The 25,299-nt window shown below is 36.5% G+C and overlaps 1 protein-coding gene across 1 annotated transcript in view; it reads right to left on the bottom strand.

Moving 5' to 3' along the window:
• The window catches only part of LOC306879136 (protein WWC3-like), a 49,594-nt gene that overhangs the window by 12,528 nt on the left and 11,767 nt on the right, over positions 1 to 25,299 (bottom strand). The window contains exons 2-9 of the mRNA XM_079431871.1: positions 14,386 to 14,495; positions 12,917 to 13,120; positions 11,320 to 11,396; positions 9,763 to 9,842; positions 4,359 to 4,488; positions 3,440 to 3,571; positions 3,215 to 3,276; positions 260 to 508 (exon numbers count right to left, since the gene is read on the bottom strand). Of these exons, the coding sequence (XP_079287997.1) occupies positions 260 to 508; positions 3,215 to 3,276; positions 3,440 to 3,571; positions 4,359 to 4,488; positions 9,763 to 9,842; positions 11,320 to 11,396; positions 12,917 to 13,120; positions 14,386 to 14,495 (1,044 nt within the window). The remainder of the gene's footprint in view (positions 1 to 259; positions 509 to 3,214; positions 3,277 to 3,439; positions 3,572 to 4,358; positions 4,489 to 9,762; positions 9,843 to 11,319; positions 11,397 to 12,916; positions 13,121 to 14,385; positions 14,496 to 25,299) is intronic.

Here is a 25,299-nt window from a genome sequence, read left to right as displayed (position 1 = left end):
CAAGATTTCCTGATAACAAATACATAATTCTACCACCATGTTTTGAGTGGAGGTATATTAGGTTTATGGAACGTGCTTTTCTTTATTGCCATGCTAGTGCAATGTTTCTTTTTTCACATGGATGTAACTTGGTATACAGGACATGCCAACTAGCCCCTCGGAATTCACAAACTGAGATACTACACATGCTAAACATCCACAAAATCTAATAAATCTACTCTATTCCACAGACATGACTGTATGAAGAAATAAAGCAGACCTCTGATTGGCTCCCTGACTCTGGACAATCTGGGCTTTCTGCACTTCCTCCTCCAGCCTGTGTTTCTCCTCCTGCAGCTGGAGCAGCGTGTCTGGGGAGCGCTGCTGCTGGCTAAGTAGAGTGATCTCCTGGAGCAGAGCCTCCTTCTCCCGCAGCAGCTGCAGACAGTCCCAATCACGATCGGCCTCTGCCCGTCCAGACCAGCTCTCATTGTCCAACTGGGCCAACTCATGCTGAATACTGGACATCCTGAGAAAGAGAGACAACAAGGGATCAATTTTAATGTCTGTAAGCAGACACATGCGAGCGCAAATCAAAGACATGATGAAATGATGAAAAAACGATGTATGTGTTCGCATAGGCTATACATACACTTCTATGATTAATATTAAATCAATTCAATCACAATTTATTCTAACGTCCAATTCTCACTATTAACAAACCATTAACTGTCTTTTGCCTCAAACCACTGATTTGCTGCTTATTAACAGTTAGTAAAGTAGTTGTTAGTTTAGGTATTGCTTAAGATTAGGCATGTAGAATTTTATAAGTAATAAACAGCCAATATGTTAATAATAGGCATGCTAATAAGCAACTAGTTAACAGTGAGAATTGGACCCTATACTTAAGTGTTTAGTACCAATCACAATAACGTTGAAAAGTTTGAGATCAGCAATATTTTCTTATTGTAAAAACACTTGTATTCGACAAAGATGCATTCATTTTGATCAAAAGAGACAGTAAATACTTTTACACTGTTATAAAAATTGCTATTTTTTTTTCAATAAATGCTGCTCTTTTGAACCTTCTATTCATCAGAATTCTGAAAAAAGGTTCCACAGTTCCCACAATATTAAGCACCACAACTGGTTTATATAAACATAAGAATTAATTAATTAATTAATTAATGTTTCTTGAGCAGCAAATTGGCATATTAGAAAGATTTCTGAAGGATCATGTGACCCTGAAAACATTTCAAAATATATTAAAATATAAAACAGTAATTTTAAATTGTAATAGTTCACAATATTACTGTTTTTATTGGATCTTTCACCAAATGTTTTATTGACTGTTTATTGAGTTTTATTTTGTGGAACAGTAGTACAAAACAAAAATCAGCTGTACAAATTTAAAACCCACCCCAACCCATCCCACCCTTTGGTAGACTTAAAAAAAAAATACAAAAATAAATAAATAAAATAAATAATAATAATAATTTAACACATATTAATTAACATTAATAGATAAACAAATAACAATAAAATAATTTTTACAAAGATTTTAGAAAAGACGACAACATTAAAAGCTGAATGCCATGAATTAACAGTTTTCACGTTAGATCCATGTATACGAGAAGTAGAGAGTTCCATCGAGATAATGTCCAACAAATACACAGTCCAGGTTCGTCTGTGCATTGTGTGAGGAGGATTCCAACGGTTGACCAGCTATTTTTTTGCTGCTGTGAGAGCAGCTAACAGTAAAGATCTTTGTTGGACGGACAAGGTGAAGTCAAAAAAGTCAAACATATCTCAGTACCCAACAAATATGATAGGGATCGCTCATCAAATGTTATTTTAAAACTGAAAAAAAAAAAAGTAAAATAAATAATAATGGTATACAGGAATAATGGCAAGAACCGAATGTAACATTGTGGATGTGTGTATATATGAGGGTGTAAAAGTGCTGGCAGAAACATTAAAGAACAGCCAGAGACTGCAGCGTTATGTCTGATATGAGAAATTGTGTTTCTGCACTTCTTGGGTTCAGATATTGTGACTCAGTCAGAGAGCATGCAAGTTTCCACAGCTTTCTCATCTCCCAACTCACTTTTTTCCCTCCTTTCCCCCCTCACTTTCTCTCTCTCTCTGATGTCATACCTGGCACTCTACTGCCAGCTCTGTTGCCATGGAAACATGCATCTTGTAAAAAGGTTTGCATGGAGCCACTGTTACAACACAGAGGCCAAAAGCTACAGCATTATTTCCTCCTCAGATATATAGAAGATTTCAAATGCAAAGTATGCCACATCAATCCACCACTCTGCTTTAATACAAACCACTAAAATCTACTGTGAAGTAGTAGCAACATTATTACATGGCAAATCCAGCCAGGGTTTACCTTAAAGGCAGTGGGTGAGGCACATGACTATACTTTCAGGAATCACAGACAGGCTCAATAGAAGTTTCACAGTCAACTACTTGGGCTCCTTGAAATCACATGACTGAAATCAGGTGATATTGAAAGGCGTGATACTGTTTTTAAAGTGATCTGAATTATTTTCATAGTAAATGAAAAATGGAAGGAAATTCTTACAATAACATGGGTTTCTATGTATATCTAGTAACAAGGATATCATACAGAGGTGGGTATATTCAATTGTGATAGTATCTGACCACCTAGCAACCATCCAGAGCACCCTAGCAACCACCTAAAACCCCATATGGCAGAATGTCAGCAACTGCAGAGAAATGCTACAGAGGCTACCTACTTTTCAGCAGCCCTAGTTGAATATTAAATTCTTCAAAAAGTTCTAAGCCATGAATCAGCTCCAATAAGAATCACAATATTCCAAATTATATTTGAAGCAAAAACTCTTTGAAAATTGAAGAAAAAAATTAAAAACAGTGTACTTGACATAATAATACATTATACATTTCATGATGCATTGCAAATTACATAATCAAATCAAAAACTTTGATTTTTTTTAATGCTGAAATCACAGTGACTTTTGTATTCTATATATACTGTATACTGTAGATACACGCATACTAACTTTTAACAACATGAGAGCTCGTGGTGGGTCTGTCTTAAAGGGTTTATAGGTTATTTATAAAAATCAATTTCTCTGTAGAGAAAATAAATGGGATTTTACCTCCAGCATCAGACTGTTATGCAGTATGCTTTATGTCTGTTGTTCATAATGGTTATGCAGTGCAAATTTGCAAATCCACTTACTTTTTCTTAGCCTCTTCATACTGCCAACTGAGTTTGACTCTGTCTGCAAGTAGTGATGACTCCTGGGTGCCAAACCATAAGAGAGAAAATACTATTATATATTATTGGGCATAGATGATTGTAAATGCATCTCTGTGATGACAAACAATCATAAAGTCAAATATAAAACAACTGAAATTTTAGTTGTAAAGCAACAACAACAACAAAAACCAAATCCTGACAAACCTCTCCCATCAGATCAGTCTGGCAGCCAGTGTCTGTGTATTGTTGTACACTACAGGAGTCACCGAGGGTATTTGCACTGTTGGCCACCTCATTAATGGAGTCACAGAAGTTCAGCGTCAGCTTGGCCAGGCTCTGTGCACAACAAAAGAATAACTAATTAAACAGATATTCATAACAGAAGTTGATCACTTGTGACCACAAGATGGCAGCACCTCTTAAAATAAAAGATATTTGAGAGGGAGATTAAGGTGTTGAAATGACTTTATATTTATTTATTTGTAATTTTATATATATATATATATATATATATATATATATATATATATATATATATATATATATATATATATATATATGTGTATGTATGTATGTATGTATGTATGTATGTACACACACACTTAAAAAAAAAAACAAATGGGACAAAAACTAAATAAAACTGTAAAAATATATCAGGAAAATATATATAAAAATGTACAAGTTAAAAAGTAAAATATCAATAAAAACCACAATAGAATCTCAGTAATACGAAAATAACACTGTCTGTCTGCAATACATTTTACTTTTGTAACATAACAATTCTGAGTGAATCGTAATTTTCAATGAGGAATAAAAACATGGAGAGCAGCACTTTTATACATTAGGAATTCTGAAAAGTTGGCATTACACATCAGATAAGAGCTGAACTGAATAAGAGTTTGCTAAAACAATGCTGTGATGTTTTAGTTCGTCAATTATTAACGTAAATCTAGTGAAGTTATATTGAAATATTTTTATATTTATGTACATTTATAACACTACATTTTGTGTTAACTTCGGTCACCTTGACTTTAAAAAAAACATTTAAAAGTATTAAAAATAAAAACGGATTCAAAATTTCAAGGAAAACTCTATGAAGATGATGGATTTGGGTCTGTCTGACCTGGATGAGGTCCTGCCTCTCCTTCTCGCCGGTGCTGATGGCCTTTTTAATGCTCCGGAGCTCGCTGAAGATGGCCTGTGCTTCATCTAATTTGTAATTGGTCTGACTGCTTGACATCTTCCGGTCAATTCTGCTCAAGACAACACACATGAGAACAAACCATCAGCCATGTTGTTAATCTGCAGACATGCTGACCAGTGACCCATTGTTATTGGGCACTGGGAGCAAAAAAGAACAATAGAAAAAACAAATACACAGGTTTCTTTCCTACACACAGTAATACATTGGAGGTCTAGTAGATCAAATCAAGCACTAGACATATGCCATAATTTCAAGTGACTCCCTGTTAAACACTATTTGTTGCAGCACAGATGAATCTAAATGTAGATTGACGTTCCATTCTTCATAGCCGTGCACTGACTGCACCTGGATATGCATGTTCATAAACATCTAAATACGGTTTAAAGAATCTTACCCTCCTCATGCAGCTCAACTAATTATAAAGCGTTAAACTAGCAATGACATCAGAGTTTATTTACGCCAAACAGGGTGTTACTCTACCAGAGCCAAGCCAACATCACTGCTTGACACAAAGTTACTATACCACCATCTAAGTCATACTGTATTGTGTGGGAATGTTAAAAAGAGAGACTATTTCTCTTAAAGAGAAACTGTGAGAGATGGCAGTGGTAGACGCGAACTTAGATTTATTCAAACTTGCCTCGCTGACCCGTCTAACAGACTGGTTAACCAGTTAGCCATGTTGGAATAATATTGTTTTAACTTAAACCAGCTTCTAGTCTCAAAGGCATAATAATTAGGCAAGTGAAACTGGAGAGCACCGCACTGAAACCCTCCCGTCGGGGAATGTCTGCCTTCTAAAGTACCAAAGCACTGTGGGATATATATCCTCCAGAGCGTAATGCTTGAAATACTGGACATAGAGACAGGATGCCATTCTAGAAACGGAAACAACCAGCTAAACTAGCTAAAAAAGTTGTAAAAATGCCTTTCAATGGCTCATTGTACATCACGTTGCACAGGAAAGCAATATGAAATGTTTTGTTTCTCAATATAATATTAAATGTTCAGCTTTCATGCAGATGATAATAGACACAAAATTATAATAAATGAAATGCATGATATTGAAGTTGCTGAAATTGATGGTTATGGTCACAGGAGTTGGGGAGAGACTGCGTAAAGCATGTCTTTTACATCAGTGTGTCTCTGGCGTAGAGCCTGTGCTGCTGCCATAGGCCACTTCCTGCAGGCCACCCTCCTCCAACAGCAGGTACTGTCAGCTCGCCGGCCCTGCCTCTTCCTCTCCTCCTCTCCACACAAGCAGGGCTTTGTTTCCCCCCTTCAAACCTCCAACCTTTCACAGCCCTGCCTGACCAGGACTCAAGTCTGCCAGGCTACTACGGACATCTGCCCAGCCCAATACCGCAACACACGACTGGCTGGTGACACAGAACAGACATGCTGGCTGCTAGTTCTTAAGATTTAGAAAGAGAAAAAGACAGGATGAAAGGAGAGGAACGATGTGAGCTCATTAAGACTATTCAAATTTAAGTTTTATATATTTTCCTTTAGATATGTGCTCATCTACACTCATGTTATGTTTTGGCATAAACTGTTAGGTTACCTAAAATCTGTCCAGAGTGGTTAATACTATTTAAGACCACCTCCATGCTCATTTATATTAATCAAACAGTTCAACTTCGATTAATCAGCCTCACTAATTAAGTTTAACCAGTGTAGTGGGCTTACTAGGAACTATAAGGAGTTAAAGGGATAGTTCACACAAAAAAGGATTTACTTACCCTCACATTTTTACAAACCTGTATGAATTTCTTTCGTTGATACAAAATAAGATATTTTGAAGAATGTTGGTAACCAAACAGCTGATGGTAGCCATTGATTTCCACAGTATGTTTTTCCATGCTGTGGAAGTCAATGGTTACCAGCACTGTTTGGTTACCAATGTTCTTCTGTGTTTAACATTCTTTTGTGTTAAACAGAAGAAACAAATTGATAAAGGTTTGGAAGAACTTGAGGGTTGAAGAGTTTTCACTTTTGGGCGAACTATTCCAGAGCCATTCCATAATATATATAGACAGTACGGCATATACACACTACCATTTAAAAGTTTGGGGACAGTACGATTTTTTTGAAGGTTTTTGAAAGAAGTCCCTCACCAAGTCTGCATTTATTTGACCAAAAATACAGTAAAACAGTAATATTGCGGAAAATAATTACAATGTAAAATAACTGTTCTAATAAATTAATAAATATAATTAATATTTATTTAAAATTGTAATATATTTCTGTTGTGGCAAAGCTGGATTTTCAGTGTCACATGATCCTTCAGAAATCATTCTAATGCTTTGGTTGCTTTTTATTCTCAATGTTTTTGTGGAAACCTTGATACATTTTTTCAGGATTCTTTGAGGAATAAAAAGTTAAAATGAACAGCATTTGTTTGAAACAAATCTTTTGTAACATTATGAATTAGCTTACTATCATTTTCAATTTGAAGCATATTGCCGACTAAATTCATTTTAATTCCTTCCAAAAAGCGCCTTAATTTTACAGTTTTATCACTTGATTCCATAAAAACTCAATCTTTGGAGGGTGTCTCAAACAGCAAAGTTTTGATGCAACTTTGACAATACAGTGACTGCTGCCAGACACTAGCAACGCATTATGCCAAGTCTCCACTGAACATTCGACTGACTAAAAAGTGAAATTTTTAAAAGGCCCCAGGCTCTGATGAGTCATGTAAAGAGGGAGCTTCTGTTTTCTTATAGCGCTGAGTAAAGAGTTAATCTTGCTATTCTGGGAGCAAGAAGAGTGGTGTTCTATCTAAGAGATAAGGGTCCTCACTGGGATGCAGGAAGGAGAGAGGAATTTGCTGCTAGATATCTCTGTGTTTTTCAAAATGCTTTCAAGCACTTTTTGCCCCCTCCTCGTCTCTTCCCACCCCTCCTCTCTCTCTCTCGCTCCTCTGGACTCTCACTCTTTCTCTGCTTATTGAGCTTTTCCTGCCTTGGCAACCCACAGTCAACTGGTGCATCCTCTTCCTGAGGTGGAGTCTCCTTTTCCAGACACACACAAAGTTTTTTGTGAGTTTAGGTAAAATTCCCCACACACATTCCTGAATCCCTCAAAAAAAAAAAATCTAAATTGATGAAAAATGTTACACAAACATTACAGAACAACCAACAAACAGCTCCGTTGGCTATTTAAAACACAGCAACCTAAATACTATCCTATACCATTTTAGTCTATTTCAGCACTGAAAACAGTATGAGAACAGAAGATTTAGTCAGACATTTGCAGAGCAAGTAATTCATTTGGATTTTTTGGAGTTAGGTATCTGGTAACTGTTTGGTTTGCTGCTCCACTGAACTGAATAATAGTGAAATTAGGGCTGAAATTAGCCCTGAATGCACTAGATAGCTATACTAACTATAAGGGGTGCTTTGTCTAAATGAAGAACTCTGGAAAAATATTACCGGAGAGCTAGCAAAACAGCTACTGATAATTCTCACTAGGTTTTGTTTTAAAATGCCAACCCAAATCAAGTAATTCATTTTGCTGAAATGTTGAACATATGACTCCATTCAAACTCTGTTTTTTACCCTATCCATTATCCACAGAATTATCCATAATAACTTTAAACAATTAAGGAAAAATTGGGCTTCTACAGAGCCTAAAATGTTATCAATTTATCATTTCATCTGACCGTTCAAAATGTAACCAACTACAGTGATGTATTTAGTAATATTTGCATGTATGATTTGTATTATTTTAGTATTTTAGCCTTTGCAGACAAAACAAATATAAACCTCTGAACCAAAGCATAAAACCAAAAATTACCTAAAATCTTAAAACTATTTTTTTCCTGCCTTGAAAGCACTGGTATCTCTGTCAGGTAATGCAAATGAAATCTACTTTTTATCTGCTTTAAATGGAAGCTACAACTGACTTGAACCTGAAAGATAATGTGTGTTTGGGCTGATTTGTGTCTGTTTGAGCCACAATCACTCAGCGGTGGCGATTACTACAAACACTGACCCAATTCAGATGCACTTAGACAGTTTTCAAAGCAACTATTTGGTTGCTCCTTATGAAAGCTATACACTACCATTCAAAAGTTTGGGGTTGGTAAGTTTTTTTTTTTTTTTTTTTTTTTAAAGAAGTCTCTTAAACTCTTAGGTTGCATTATCTGCTCCAAAATACAGTAAAATAACAATATTGTACATTTTATTACAATTTAAAATAACCTTTGTAGATTGTTCCTGTGATGGCAAAGCTGAATTTTTCAATGTGGCACGATCCTTTAGAAATCATTCTAATATGCTAATTTGGTACTCAATTAACATTTGTCATTATTATTGTTGTTGAAAACAATTGTGCTGCTTAATATTTTTGAGGAAATGTGATTCTTTGATGAATAGAAAGTTCAAAAGAACAACATTTAACCGAAACCAAATTCTTTTGTAACAGTACAAATGTCTTCACTTTCACTTTTTTATCAACTTAATGCATCCTTACTGAATAAAAGTTTTAATTTCTTTAAAACCAAGAGTATGCTTATTTGATATTATACTTTGTAATCTCAAGTAGTTTTGTTGTTGCTAAGATGGTGTCCATTAAAACTACAGACTCAGTATGAAGGTGGTGATTTGAACAATAGAAAAGACTGATCAACTTTTTCATAACTTAAGCATTGAAATAGTGACATCATAGGTTGCGTCTCATTTGATGTGCACTCACTGAACCCGTCAAAGGAGCAAAGTTTGTGAACAGCTGGAAAAGTTTCAGTTAAAAGACTACTACACAAACAAGAGAGACACGCAAACAGAAACATGAATAAACAGGAAACATAAGACAAAGCAGGAAAATAAACTAATGACAGGGTGGGGTCATGTATCATAAATCACAAAAAAGATTGGGGGCAGGGAGGAATAGTACAATTTTATACATGAAAACTGTGAGCGGTTGGCAGTGAGTTCCAAGTCAAAAAAACAAGATCTCTATGACATTCTTATCACTTTTCACCTTCTATCAGTCGAAAACCTAAATCTGATCAATAAACAAGAAGTAGCAAATCTCTATTAAGTATTAAATTACTTTAACCCCTAACCCTAAGTACAGTATAAGCAATAGTAGGCCTGATAGTGATGCTTATCATAACAATCGCCACTAACTTCGTCCTAATTTGTAAACTACACATGGTTTGTGTGTGAGGTAGGGCTGTCAAATTGGCTGAAAACCTAAATGCAGCATTTTGCATTAGAATGTGGATTTTTATTTTAAATTCGACGAATTTTCGAAATTTGATTTTTTTTTTTTGACAGCCCTAGTGTGAGGAAGGGTTCAACTCAGTTTAACTCACTCCTGTAGGGTCTCCACTCCCATTTCCTTGTACTGCAGCTCCTGTCTCATCTGAGCCAGTTCCTGTTTGAGTCTGGAGAGCTGTGGACACAAGAGCCACTCAGTCAATACACATCAAAACACACAGTGGGATTCCCTTCAGAGCCACCGTTGCATAAAAAAACAAAAAAAAACATTAAAAGTTTAGTCATCAGCAGAGACATGTATAATCGTTCCCGACCCGCCCAACACACACAGGAACTTAAAACGACCTTGAACACACATACTCACAGCCCTCCCAAAACCGCAACGGAGGAATGTAGGGTCATTCACTATACATCGAAAACCATCAGATATGTAGGTAACAGGCCACAGTAGACCAAATATGACATAACAGAGTTTATTTGCTAAAGAAACGTTTCTTTTACACTTTTTGATCAGTTATGATAAAAGCGTTTTAAAACTTTTTTTCACAAATTCTGTTATTCGAAATATTTTTGTCATGATAAACCCAAAATGTGTCATTTGTTTCATAAAACACGAAAGAAGAATAAAAAAAAAAAATCTTATAAATTACAGTTATTCCTTGTCAAACTCCAAAAAAGTCCAAAAACAGATTGTAAAATTAGTCTATGTGACTGGTGCTATTTTTTTCTCTAATATACACCACAATTCAAAAGTTTTTTTTAAAGAGTCAGTTATTTTGAAAGAAATTAATACTTGACTCAGCAAAGATGAATCAAATTGAACGAAACCAACAGTTAAGACATTTATGTTCTGTTCTTTTAACTTTCTATTCATTGAAGAAACCTGAAAAAATATTAAACAGCACAACTGTTTTTAACACTGATATTAAGAAATGTTTCTTGAGCACCAAATCAGCATATTAGAATGATTTCTCAAGGATCATGTGACATTGAAGATTATAGGAATGATGCAGGATTTAATAACACTTTCAAACATATTAAAATAGAAAACAATTAGTTTTAAATTGTAATCTTTCACAATATCACCGTTTTTACTGGTAATATTACTTGGTGAGCATCACAAAGTTCTTTCAATAACATCTTGCTGACCCCAAACTTTTGAACAGTAGTGTATTTCTTCTGAACTCATACAACTGATTTGAGTATGGCACAGAATGAAATGCAAGAATCAAACTTGAAGCAATGCCACTATGAATATGAACTAGCTTTGTAAACATTCTCCTCAATATCTCCTTCTGTATTCCAATGAAAAAGAAAAAATATGGTTTGGGTGTGGAATGACAAGACATGAAAACACAACTTTTGAATTCTTATCTCTAGGTGAACTACTCCTTTAATACGGTAGTATTTATCATCCACAGGCCAGCTGTCTGGCACAATGACTCTTCCTGTAGCACTGCACTAATTCATAGAGGCCTAACAAGCTCTGCCCTTGCTGCAGTGAACCCAAACCTAGACCTCTTCTTTCTAAAGGTACACACCTCCTCTCAACACACACATACAAACACACTATCAACACAGCACATGAGGGGCCCCTGCCTCCCCCTTGGGCCTGACGTATGAGGCATTGTTCTCTGAGGATAATGACCTACCCGCTCACGCCTACAGGAGATTTCCGCTTTGATTTGGTCAGGGTCATATTTTGCATTTGAAGAGGAACCAGAGTGCGCTATGAGAGAGAAAAAGGAGTCAAAAAGTCACAATCACATGCTTATGTGGTGCCAGTGCATATAAAAATCATACAATCCAAACCAAACAGAACTATTCATATATCAAGCTAAGAAAGAAATCAGTACATCTGCCAAACAGTACCATGGTTATACCATTTTATTAGTGCATTTGTTTTATTTGATGCTTATTTGTTAGTGTTTAACACCATGCCAGCTTCTGTGGCTATTTCAATGCTGAGAAAATTTATGGCTGAGTTAGATCTTGTTTTTACCATTTATTTTTGCTAAAAACTCTAAAACTCTATTTGACTTAACTCTGTTAAAAATCTCTTCAAAAGAGTTAACTGAATAAAAAACATTTCTCTCACAGAGTTAAAAACAACATCTAATGCTTCATGGATAAAGGGTTTTGGCAGAGAGAACATGATTTTTCTTTAACGTACACATGTAAATATTATGTTACATGTCTTTTAGTACTGATACAAACACTTTAACACTGTTCTGCCACAGTACTTTTTTTTTTGCTAAAGCTAAAAGATGGAAAAAGTGAAAGCGAAATATCAAATAAACTGCAGGTGATTTCTGCTTTCATTTGGTTAGGGTCATATTTTGCATTTAAGAAGAATTATTCATAACTAAAAGCACAGAAATATCTAATGTATTGATGCCCATGTTTGAATTTAAATTTACTCTGATATTTTTTGGTGAGCATAGAGTAAAAAATACAAATAAAACAATAATAAAGCGTCATAAAAATAGTTTTTTTTTTTTCTCTCTTTAAAAATGTTACAAAAACTGCTTCTTAATAACCTTAATATTACTAGTCTTAATATTAAGGGGATGGTTCACCCAAAAATTTAAATCCTGTCATCATTTCCTCACTCTCGTATAACCAAACTGGTGACGTTAGCCATTAAGTTCCATAGTACTTTTATCCATACTATGGAAGCCAACGTCTACCATTAACTGTTCTTTTTCTCCTCTTGTGTTTAGCAGAAGAAAGAAACTCACAGATTTGATGGATGACATGAGTAAATGAATGACAGAATTTCAATTTTTGGTTGAACTATACCTTTAACATTAATAATATTGAAGGTCTTATTGTTAATAATAATACTTAATATTTTATCATTAAAACTTTTGCTACGCAAAACCATGTACATTTGACTATAAGTGATGAGTATGAATAAATGGGCAGAAATGTTTTAGTGAGAAACAGGAAGTAAGAGCAGAACTGATGAATGGTGACAGGAAAGGGAGGGGAAGGTGAAGGGAAAAGGAGGGGTGAGCTGGACTAGAGGAGGAAGGGAGGAGGCCATGGAAGTACAAGTGAGGAAAGGAACAGATTGCAGCCAATGAGTGACACTGAAGTAAGCCTAGAGTAAGAATGACTTCATTGAAACCTCACACAATACGACTAATAGACTGGCGCAATGTTAGAAGGCTGAATCAGCAGTGTGTGCGATGTGAGCAGCGGTGTGATTAAAGTGAGATGTGAATCATGTGATGCATGTCTCACAGCTGGTGATGGAACGGTTGTCATCCTGAGTGAGCTGGTTGAAGAGTTGCATCTCTTGCTGTGCCAGCTCGAGTCTTTGCTGTTTGATCTGATACATCTCTTTCTTGGCATTGAGAGCCTCTTGTGCCACCACCAGATACTCTTTTAACATGCGCTCTTGCTCCTGACGCCATTGTGTGCGAGGGTTCTCAATCTGGGTCGTTTCTGGTGGAGAGGAACATCAAACCACTGTGTTAAAGCCATCACCCATAAGAGTCCAAAAATGAGTATTTGATAACCATAGCCAAAATCACAACTTTCCTATATGTCACCAAAGATAGTAACTTAATGCCGATAAATTAAACAAATCAGAACTATTTTAATAACACTAAACGCACTAGATAGAATGATATTAATATAAATGTTAAATTATACTGATAGACAATGATGTACAGAACGATAGACGGAACGACAGACAGACATACAGAACTATGATGGCTGAGAGAGATCAACGTGCTGCAAATAGAAAAAACACCTGCAAATTAAGAAAACAACTTCCTCAATTTGACACCACACACGCTGCAAATGCTCACAACACAACCAAACAAAGAAACACACTGCAAATAGAAAAAGCACCAGCAAATCAAGAAAACATCTTCATCAGTTTGACAGCAGGTGGTGCAAATGCTCACAACATAACCAAACAAAGAAACTGCAAATAAAATTTATTTGGTTGTATTGTGAGCATTTGCAGTGTGTTTGTTTGTTTATTTGTTTGTGTTGTGAGCATTTGCACCACCTGCTGTCAAACTGATGAAGATGTTTTCTTGATTTGCAGGTGTTTTTTCTATTTGCAGTGCGTTGAGCTCTCTCGGCCACCGCACAGAACGACAGACAGAAGGATAGACAAACAGAACAATAGACAGACATACAGCACGATAGAGAGAACGATAGATAGAATGATAAGACAAAGATTAATAGACGGAATGACAGACAGATCGACAGAGAGAAAGGCATACAGAATGATAGACAGAACGATAGACAGACAGCAGGGCTCTAGACTCATTCTTCCCACTGGTCGCACTTAGCTTTCTCAGTTGGTCTCACGAGCACATAATTTGGTTGCAATTTTTTATTTTTTTGCTACAACATTTGATTAATCAATTCATGCTGATTAACTTTTATCATAGTTTATAGTCATATGGTAATGAAAGTGTTCAACATTCAACCCGTTCTTTTTCATCAGTATTATTTGTGATTTAAATTTAGTGGAGAATTCTTTTTTTTCGTGCACTTTCACATTGGCGATCTTTTCAGAGTGATTTTCTCAGAAAATATTGTTTTCGGTGGTTATTTGTTAATAGTTTAATTAATCAGCCTATTATGTAATTAATTCAACTTATCGACAGTTCTAGTTTAACAGACCTGACCAGATGAACAAGATGTGTAAAATATGACAATTAAAATCAAAACCAGAAAGCTGAACTTACTATTGATGTGGTCGATGTAGTAGACGCCCACCTGCTGGTCATACACCACCTCCCAGCCCAGAGGAAGCTCATCCCCCACACAGTCGGCAAAGGTCAGGGGCTTGGTAATCCTACAGGAATAGAGGAGAATGAATATGAGAGTTGAAAACACCTCAAATCTGTGCTGAACAGGAATATTTTGGACAACTTGCCCTCAACAGGCCAGTGGCAAAAAACAACATATTGGGGTGTTATAATAAAGCTGCTTTCACTATTTTTCACAACATTGCGTGATACGCCTCATGTATTTCTGGGTCTCTAAAAGCATGTGCACAAAAAACTATTTTGTAGAAAGACTTGCATTGAGCCAAACAAAGCTGTGTGGACATTTGAAGAATCTGGAGCATTCCTTGAGATCGCTAATGAATGTGTGTTCAGTCAGTCAACAGCTACTGATCTCCTCACCCCAGGTCAAAAATGTGTGTAATATAGGGACTGCAGGAAGAGACGGCCCATAAACACATTCCACACAGCAGAAAGCAGGCCTGCCCTACGGCCCACAAACACTACCAGGAAACTGGATACTGCACAAATCACTTTTCACACTTTTAATGAACCACATCAGTGAAAAGCTCTAAAACAAATCACTTTCTTCAAATATCTCACTGAATTAATCTCCATCTCTGTATCCATATGAATTGTCGATAAATAAGGGCACTAAAAACTTAGGCTGGTTTTGGGTTAAATTCAGACAGTTTGGACACGCATGTGTTCTAGTGTTCCATTTATATTAAAAGGATAGTTCACCCAAAAATTTAAATTCTGTCATTAATTACTCACCCTCATGTTGTTCCAAACTCCGTAAGACATTCGTTCATCTTCGGAACACAAATGAAGATATTTTTTGATGGAATCTGAGAGCTCTCTGACTCTCCATAGATAGCAAGGAAATTACCACTATCAACACACAGAAACATAGTACCATAGAATGCATTGATACAATATTTTAAATTGTTCTCTGATATCTACATAGAAGGCGTATGGCTTAGGTAAGGGCAAAAATTATCCAGAAACTGTTTTACATGTCCATTTACAACCCTAGAATATCTGGTCTGTTATTACCTTATTTGAAAGGGTCATGAATAATAATGTTGAGCTCTGCTCTGATTGGCTGTTTCACAGTGCGGCTCATTTCAGTAAGTCGGAAACACAGGGAAAATATATATTTAAATGCTTTCTCACGCAGTTATATCGTAAGGTGGTAATACTGTAAATAAAATGCGGGCATCAGGGAGCCGCTATTAATATGCTGGGCATTGAAACTGCTTTCAAATGCATGATCGCTTTTTAGTTTCACTTTCGAGATTCGCGATCGCGCGTACTCTGTTTATACTATGGAGTGGCAGTACTTGCCACACATATTTTACAATATCAGATGCTTGTCAGTGGTGCTCAGGATCTGTAAATCATTCGCCCTCATGCTCAGTCATCTCTCCTTACTCCGTTTATGTGGTAAGTGAAATCTTATGTACTGTAATGTAACAGGCTATCGCTAGCACAAAGCTAACCATGTCCCTGTAGTGGCTCGTGTTATTTTATTAGAACATGTTATTTGCTTTCCGTGCCTTTCTGAATACAGACACCAAGGCATCCCAGCACATCACATCCCCTGCACAGCCTGGAACATAACATTTATTCCCATGATCTGCCAGTTACGCTGTTGTCCTCGCTTGTTTCTTCACAATACCTGCAGAACTTCTGACTGCGGCTGGCCTAGAACATGGGTGGGTATATGCAAATGTTGGGTCAGTGTAATGTTCTGAATCGCCTATTTTTCTGTGATCTTTTGCATTCACGAGATTTACATGAGAAGGAGTAAACAAAGGTGTTTGAGGCTCACGGTATGTCACTTCCACGTACAGAACTGTTATTATTCAACTTTGCCAAGGTAAAAACTGTTTTCCATTCTATGGCACCTTTAAATCATAAATTTAGAAAAAATAACATTGCATATTGCCCTATCATTATAAAATCTGGTAATTAAATTTTTATTTTAATTTAAGTAAACAACTGATACTCTGAACTCTGAATTTGAGAAAAATAAAACTGATTTCATAAGGGCTTTATTTATTTTGTGTTACACAATTAAACATTATGTAGAGTTTAACAGTATGTAAATGTAAAAAAAAAAAAAAAAGGAATTTGGAAAAGAGAAAAAAAATTAATTTGGGAAAACATAAAACAGATTTCATAGGGCCCTAAATAGTACTGAAAGTACTAAATAGTACTATGCTCATGTCCCATGCTATTTAGTACTGAACAGAAGGGTTTTTAAATAAAAGTTAAGTGATTCAAAAATCATAGTAGTACCATGGTACATTTTGGTTGGTGGGGTAACATGGTCAGGTTAAATTTATTTGAGATGATTAATGCCTTGCATATCTAAACATTTCCTGGAGGATTTTAACTTTCCTTTTTGTGGTGTTCGAGTTTCTGCATCGGTTTTCAATCAAAGAACTTTACTGCTTTTTTCCATCACATTTTCCCTTATTGGTTGGTGGCATGTTGGGAAGAGCTTTAAAACACAAGAGGATTCCAGGTTAAAATCCCTGTCACTGTGCCCTTGAGCTAAACACTTAACCCCTGCATGCCCTGAGGTGCACAGTAGGATTGCCTGTGTGCTTTGACCCTTCTCTTCGTCTGTGCCAGATAACAGCAGGGTTATGAAAAGAATTCCAGGGAAGCTGTGGAACCTGCAAACAGTTAGTAAAATAATTCCAAAAATCTTTTATAACATCAAAAGTAATAATTGCAAGACTTCAATTGGATTTTAATTGGAAATGTCTTGTGCATAGCTTTTGATTTTTTTTCTGAATGTTCTGATGGTGTTCCTTTTCCGAATGAGCCTCACAGTAAATGTGCTTCACTTCCAAAACATTTTGACAGTTTTGAGATATATTACAGGCTGGCTGTGTGGACTTACATAAAATCTGTAAGCCGTGGAGGCACGTGAAATATAAGAGGAGGGGACCGATGAGGAATGTTGAGATTCCATGACCCTTTGGAATTACCATCATTAACACATTTTTGACACACCACCACAATTAGTGACATTAACAGCTTTCCTCCATTTTAAAGCAGTTTAGCACATAACAAGCATCCTCTGGTTATGCCTTGCAAATTGGACTAAAGTAATCAAACAAACAAACCAACAACCAAAACAAAAAACACATTTGTATTACACCTCTATGAATTTCACTACAAGAAAAAACAAAGAATGACAAGTTGACAATGGTCCAGCACCGAGGATGCACTTTACAAAAATGACATGTTTTCATGCGAAAGAAAGTGTTCAGCTTAGAGTTTTCAGCACTGAGAAGTGGAATTACTTAGCAATGGTCTCAAAATCCCAATGATGTCACTATAGTGATGCAACCCCTGTGATTTCAATGCAATCTTTAGACCAACAAGAGAGGCGAAAATGTCAAGACATGATTTTTGCATTATTCAGATTTTTTTGCACGAACATTCTAGAATGGTCCAAAAAACTGTGTGGGATACAACACAAACGGCCATAGATACCCACATGAATATGCTGTCAGGATGTTAATTAAAGCATAGCTGGTAAAATCAATATGCCCTGCCAACGTGGGCAGTTCTTGGCCAGAAAAAGTTGAGATGTGGACCAGACCTTGTGCCATTTAGTCAAAGGTCTGGCTATGCTAGACTAGACTGCCAACAGGTTTTGGACCCCTCTACAAATTACATTCATGCAACACATTCCCTTCTTTGGAGTTCAGGATGACACAGTAGGTCTCATATACATATATATATATATATATATATATATATATATATATACACATACATACACACACACACACATATATGAGGTTTGTGTGCAGTATATACACTTGAAAATTTGTCAATTTATTCAAATCTATGGGGGAAAATAAAAACCCAAGAAAAATAATAAAGATAAGCTAGACATTACAAAAGCTGAGGTACATTTGTCAATGTCTTAAAATAACAAATAGACAAAGACCTGTTTGATCATAATGGTTCCACCACAAGTCAATACAAACATATAGCTAAGATACAAGAGAAAACAAGCACTGTGGCAATCGTATCGTCAAATTTCAAAAATCTCTTTATTCTCCCATCAAATCTTTACTGTAACAACTATGTCAACCCTGGAATAGAGCCCAGAAAGCAGTGCTGTTATCTCAGTGCTTTGAAAGACAGAGATGAATGGGTTTCTTAGTGGGGTTATAAAGTATTGTTTGAGGGGACTTGAAATGCAGGAAGAGGAAGAGCTGTCCTTGTTAATCTGTTAAAATATTCTGTGCTTGTTCTGAGTCACCATTTTACATGATTCTTAAGACAAATTAAGATGAAGCATGTTTTTTTTTTTTTTTTTTGCAGCCCTAACTACAAAAATTGTTAGAAGAAAACATCAGTGGGTTTTGCCGGTGCAAAATTAAGTGTTGGGTGTTTCTTCTGGTCCAAGGCAAGTCAAAATACTTTCACCCCCCAGTCTCTACAGTCCTTAACACCTGACATTAATATACATTTAAGTGATCAGATCACATCAGATAGCATTTGGCCACATTAAAAGCTAAGTGTAAATGCATACAAGGCACACTGTCACTGAAGCCACATTTCAAGGTGGACTGGGATAGATCAGATGTAATGAAGGTTTGTATGCATTATCCAATATAAACTTATTATTTCACAGCATTACACTTGGAATCTTAAAGTTTTCTTAACAATTCTTCCCTTCTAACACCTATTAATTTCCTTAATACTGAGGGGGTTGTGAAGGAGATACAAGAAATGGCGAAAAGCATTTTGAATTATCCAACAATGTTTTAAACTCGGTAAATGTAACGCGTAAATGTTTAAAATTATCCAGATACAATACGGATACAAAACTAATTGCATGTTAATGCCAGGTGCAAAGGGTACCAAGGATAGTCTGTTTTCTGGACATGACTCAAGTCCCTCCTTTAGCGCCAGATTACCAAGTATAAATCATTAAAACAAACTACTCACACACTAAAAGATCACCACGATGAGACTAGAAACATCAAAGACGACAAGATTGAGTATCGTAGTGTGTACTTGTCCTTAGAGGTCATCAAACAAATGGCTTGTTTATAGTCATCTCTTGAAATTCAATCTGGATGGAAAAAGTATTTTAACATCAAACAATATTACATGCATCATAATTTGTAAGGAATGAGTAACAAACAAAAGTTGGAAGTTCTATCTGGAGTTTTAACAAAAGCCCAGGAGCTGACTGGTTTTAACAACTACAGATAACTTTTTGTATTCTAAATATTGTCACAATTTTTTCAGTTGGATTGACAAAGGGGAGGCGCCAAAAGCGAAAGTGCATCATGGGTGTTGTAGATTTTGGCAAAAGTGAACCCAACAGTCCTTTTCTCCGTTTTCTCCAGTCATGTAGCACCAGTTTACAAAATAAAAGTTTCTACTGCATGGACAGCCAAGTATCATTAAAAGCCCACCTTGCCAGTGGTGATTTCTCCCTTTAAACAAAAAAATACTGAAACAAAAAAGAAAGCAGATAGAAATAAATCTAGAGGGGGAATTATATTAGTAGACTTGAGAAGGCAGATGGACACAATGTGTGTGAAAACAAGCTCAAATAGACATTCAGCTGAGAGGAGATGAAATATACCCAAACTTATCAGAACTCCTCTTCTTTAAAAACAGTAGGGTAGAGTGGGGGAAAACGCCCCCCTTAAGGACTGTGTATTTTTTTCTGTGAAACAAAAGTTAAGTGTTCAGAAAAGTTATCACAGTTTTAATGACAATGACATAAATTATAAACAAAGTATGAAAATTGTCCAGAGTTTTAATGTTATTAGATTTTTTACAAAAAATTAAATATGTACCAAGGGGGTGTTTTACACCACTTATGGGGCAAAACGCCCCCATGGCCATGGGTGGGGTAATGGCCCCCAGTCTGACAAAGCAATTTGCTTTAAACATATACAGCAAAATCAGAGTACAGACAGTTTTTGCTTAAAATTAAAAAGAATATAATCAATAATTATGAATTACAAAATTATAATTTAAGCGTATTTGAAACATTTTGTTAGGTGATGCTAACTGGCTAGCTAACTAGCTACCTGATGCTAACTTGAGGTAATTTTTAAACATAAAAACCAAATATTTCTATTCAACCAACTAGTTAGAATACACTAGTTGATGGAAAAACAAATGATTTGATGTTCAGAATAGAATAACTAATATAATTGCTCATTGCCCCCTGGGAGCATTTTACCCCACCTGGCTTTGCCCCACAGACTATGTTTGACCAAAAAAAAAAAAAAAAAAAAAAAAAAATTCTGAAAATAAAATTATTAAATAACATGTACTCCCTATCTACAGGCACAACTGTTCTCATATCATATTTAACTGTGATGTTCTACAAAACAACAAGCTTTAAAGGGGTCATATGATGTTGCTAAAAATAACTATATTTTGTGTATTTGGTGTAATGCAATGTGTTTATGTGGTTTAAAGTAAAAAAAACATTTGTGATCGGACAAAAGACAAACAACAAGAGTTACTCTACACTGCTCAAAACTCGCGTTTGAATCATCAGTAGCAGAAACTTACAGGCTGTGTCAGACTGTCCTTCCGAAGTTGGAGTTGCCCCACTTTATAGAAACAGCCTTTGTGCAAGCCAGCCTTGTAGGTTACTCTCCTGCCAGGTTCAGGAAATAGTCCTCCATAAAATGTGCTACACACACTCGAATCTTTGCGTTGTACTGCTCTGGAACAGTGCTGTAAATACAACTTAACCACTGATTTCTAGTTGTGTCCTCTTTTGGAAGCCCAAACAAAGTACTTTCACAACGAAACACAGCATCTCCACGACATGGCGCCAGCAGCAGCAACAATACTACAGCGAGAATAAAAATCATGCCCCCTTTCTTTGTGTAAACATTTGGGCAGTATTATGAAAATCTCCCCACATCGTGACGTAGACATGTGGGAGCGTGTTTGAATGAGCCGTTTTAGGAGGGCATTGACAAGTCTTAACTTTGATAAAGAATATCTCTTTGGTTTTAAGACTTTACTCTTTGCAACTTCAGGGAACTTATCTATGCACAAACAGCTTGTAACACTCCAAAGAGAAAGGAAAACTTGAAATCGCATCATATGACCCCTTTAAAACACTTTTTTTCTTACTGCTGAAAATGATCATTTACTCTGAAATTCGTTTTCTCTCCGGTACATCACCAGTGTAAGCTTCATGGTGAAAACTTCTACATCCCTCTCGTCAATGCAGTCCATAGTTAAAATAAAAATCTATCTTGACTTTATCTTGTGGTTATTTTGGGAAAAACAGTAGGGGGCGTTTTCCCCTATAAACATGCGGAAAACAAGTCAAAGAGACAGCAAAGGAGCCGAGTTACTGAGCTATTCACCAGGTCATGTGAAAATGAATTGCATATCAGAATCAGGAGATGTTTAGTTTCTCAAAGTTCTGAATATGACAGTAGTCAAGGGGTGCATCAAAGGAGGCTGAAACTACTGATTATACGCCCTCAGCTCAACATTCTCTGTTAAGGGAATTTTCTACAGTACACAAAAGTAAGTTTAGCTTGTGATTGTGACAGCAGGCATTATGACTCTTAACTAAATTAAAACAGCATTTACTCTTCCATTCAAAAGTTTGGGGTCAGTACCTTTTTTTTTTTTTTTTTTTTAAATACTATTCTTTCTTTAAATATTTCTATTCATGAAAGAATCCTGAAAAAATTAATCCGCTTCCTCAAAAATATTAAGAAGCACAACCATGTGAGGTCAATTAAATCTATTCCAGCTTGCATGCCGTCTCATCGAAAAAAAGAATAACGATGACAACAAACATGTAAATATATGTAAGGAATATTTTACAATGATAATCATTACATGCACAAGAACAAGATCTTATAATAAATGGTTGCCTCAATTCCTCTGTGAACTAGGAATTCGTGGTTACTGCATAACAGCTTTACACATTTGCCTTGTAGAAGTTATATGTTATAAACAAATATAACTTATAAATAAATATTAGCTGGTATCAGTAATTTAGGTTAATATTAAATATTCACAATCAAAGATTGTAAACAGAGCACCAGCTTTAACTGGCTAGTCTTAAAGAAACAATTCTGTCATTAATTACTCAACCTCATGTTGTTCCAAACCCGTAAGATCTTCGTTCATTTTCGCAACACAAATTAAAATGTTTTGGTGAAATCTGAGAGCTCTCTGACCCTTCTTCTCCACGTCACCTAGGTACCATTATGGAGAGTACCACAACGCATGCGCGTGGTGCTGCTGACGTAGAACACGCATGCACTGCACCTTGTTTGAGAGCAGAGGAACGCACACACGTGTCGTGGTACTCTCCATAATGACGGAAGACAGTCACTTTGAGGAGAAAAATGTGTTGAATAAAGTCGTTATTTTGGTTTTCTTGGTGCACAAAAAGTATTCCTGTAGCTTCGTAAATTAAGGTTGAGCCACTGATGTCACATAGACCATTTTAACAATGTCCTTACTAAGTTTCTGTGCCTTGACTGTGGTAGTCTATGGAGAGTCAGAGAGCTCTCAGATTTCATCAAAAATATCTTAATTTGTGTTCCGAAGATGAACGAAGGTCTTACGGGTTTGAAACGACATGAGGGCAAGTAATTAATGACATAATTTAAGAAGACTCACAACCACAGGCAACTCACTTCACAATACAACACAGCAGGAAACACCACACACACACACACACAAGCATGATGTCCAATTCCTAAACCTGAACTACAGCTTTACAGCAGGTCTCCTGCTAGGTTTATCGAACACTCCCAAGGACAGAAGAAACACATGCCCCATGTAGTAAAGATTCTCACACAAACTGTAACATTGGACATAATGTGAGACGTGGACCTCTGACAGGAAATAGGACCACCCCACATTCTCACCAGGAACCTCGGGTCAGTTTCCTCTTACTGCAGTGCTTTCAAAAACAAAAGAACACCAGATATCAAAAGCTGAGCTCTGAAATCTGCATACACGTACATTTTTCAAATTGAATGACTTAATGGCATGAATGTATGACTAGATTCATGAATATACAACATTGCTAACTCCATAGGACATCGATTTTTGGCCTCTATTTTGAATTCAGATATTTTGTCATGCCACCAACAAAAGCACAGGCCTCAACAACGATATGCTAAATGTTTTATACATTGGCAGAGAACATTCATCATAATGCTTCTGCCCTCAGTCTCAATTCGGCCCTGAAGTTACTTGCAAGTTTCTCAAGCAAGTGTTTTGTTTCAGTTCCTGAGAGACCGTCTGTGCTCTGAGAGAGCTAATCTTCCCATACCACGCCTTTTCTTCCAGAGAGGAAAGCAGCTCTGCCAGAAGGAGAGACCTCGGAGTGTTTAGCGGGCTGAATCCCAGAACCCGTCATCGGCAGAAAGAAAAAGAGTTACGGGGCCATGGGTTATTTTAAGACTTGGGAATTTCTCAAATACACTCTGAGCAATGCAATTTGTCCCAACTTTTTAACCAAACAGAGAAGGGATGTCAAGGCCATTTATGTAGCACAAACTGGAGTACTATGAAAACTCAACCACTTAAAATGCTACTTTAAAAGTCCAGCTAGTTACTAAATCAGTCTACAAGAGGAAATCATTTGGCTTTAGAACTAAACAAGCCTCTGACATTCTGAACACTTCCGAAACTAAAATAACTTCATGAGTTCCACCTTTTGGGATCGTCTTCTCTTCAGAGAGCAGTTTCACTCCTGAATCCCCCTACAAGGAATATCATAGAATTTCACTCTGGGTGTACAGGCCAAAATTAAAATTGAAAAGCAATTTAGCACACAACGCACAAGTGTCAGACATTTGCTAATTCTATAATAATCTCCGCTTCGCCATCTCCCTGATGTTTCCCAGTAGATATTTCCATCCGGAACGATGCACTTTTCCCTGGTGGGAAAGGCATGTGTAACTGGAGTCTGGGCCGTAGGTCCAGGCCTCGTCTGGACATCCACCCTGTCGCTTCTTCAGCCTGAGCCGTTCAACCAGCATTCCGCCTGCAAATTAAGATGCTCCCAAACAACAGGCTCTGCATTCCTCGTCAAGAATGTGTTTCTCTAAAAATAATATACCCAAATAAACTTAATTATAGTAGCCTGGAGGCAAAGTTTTAATGCCTCTGGAGCACCAAGCACTTCTTTCTTGGTACTGCAAAATCCAGTGGCAGAACTTTTGTTTTGGCAACCATATGTTTCAAGAAGCATTTTAATTTGCAAGCTGCCGTTACAGGCGTCACCTTTCATGTGGGCTGATCAGCTCTGTATAACTTTATGAGGACCTTTTATTGGCTTAATTAATTTGCAGCCTTCGTTTAGACAACTTGTCGCCATGGCACAGCGCGGCCTCTCCTCTGGTTTTATGTGTAATTGTTTAACAGCTTGCTTACCAGCAGAGATATTCTACTGTTAAAAATATGTCATATGTCAAACAAAAAATCTATAAAATAACATTGAGATATCTGCTAAAAAAAAAAAGTAATCAAATACAATACAATAAAAAAAGTAACCTCATAAACATAGATAATCCAGAAATTCTAAGAAGACACTTATGGCTGAGCTAATCCTGATACCATAAACAGCATAAGCGGTTGTGCCATGTATATGCAGAGATCCACAAGTGTCAATCTAAAAATTGCATTCTCAGTTTAAAAGACTATATCAAAACTATCAAGGAATTTCAGTTATGTTGTTCATTTACGTCCGGGCAGCTGAGCACATCAGACAGCACAGGACAGACGTCTCCTCCTATCATAATACACAGCATCTTATAGAAATAGGTCGACTATAAGTAGCACTGCTGAAGAGCATCC

The sequence above is a fragment of the Barbus barbus genome, assembly GCF_936440315.1.
Source record: "Barbus barbus genome assembly, chromosome: 13".
Classification (NCBI taxonomy): Eukaryota; Metazoa; Chordata; class Actinopteri; order Cypriniformes; family Cyprinidae; genus Barbus; species Barbus barbus.
Note: the sequence above shows the minus strand (reverse complement) of the source record. Positions and strands in the feature narration are given on the sequence as shown.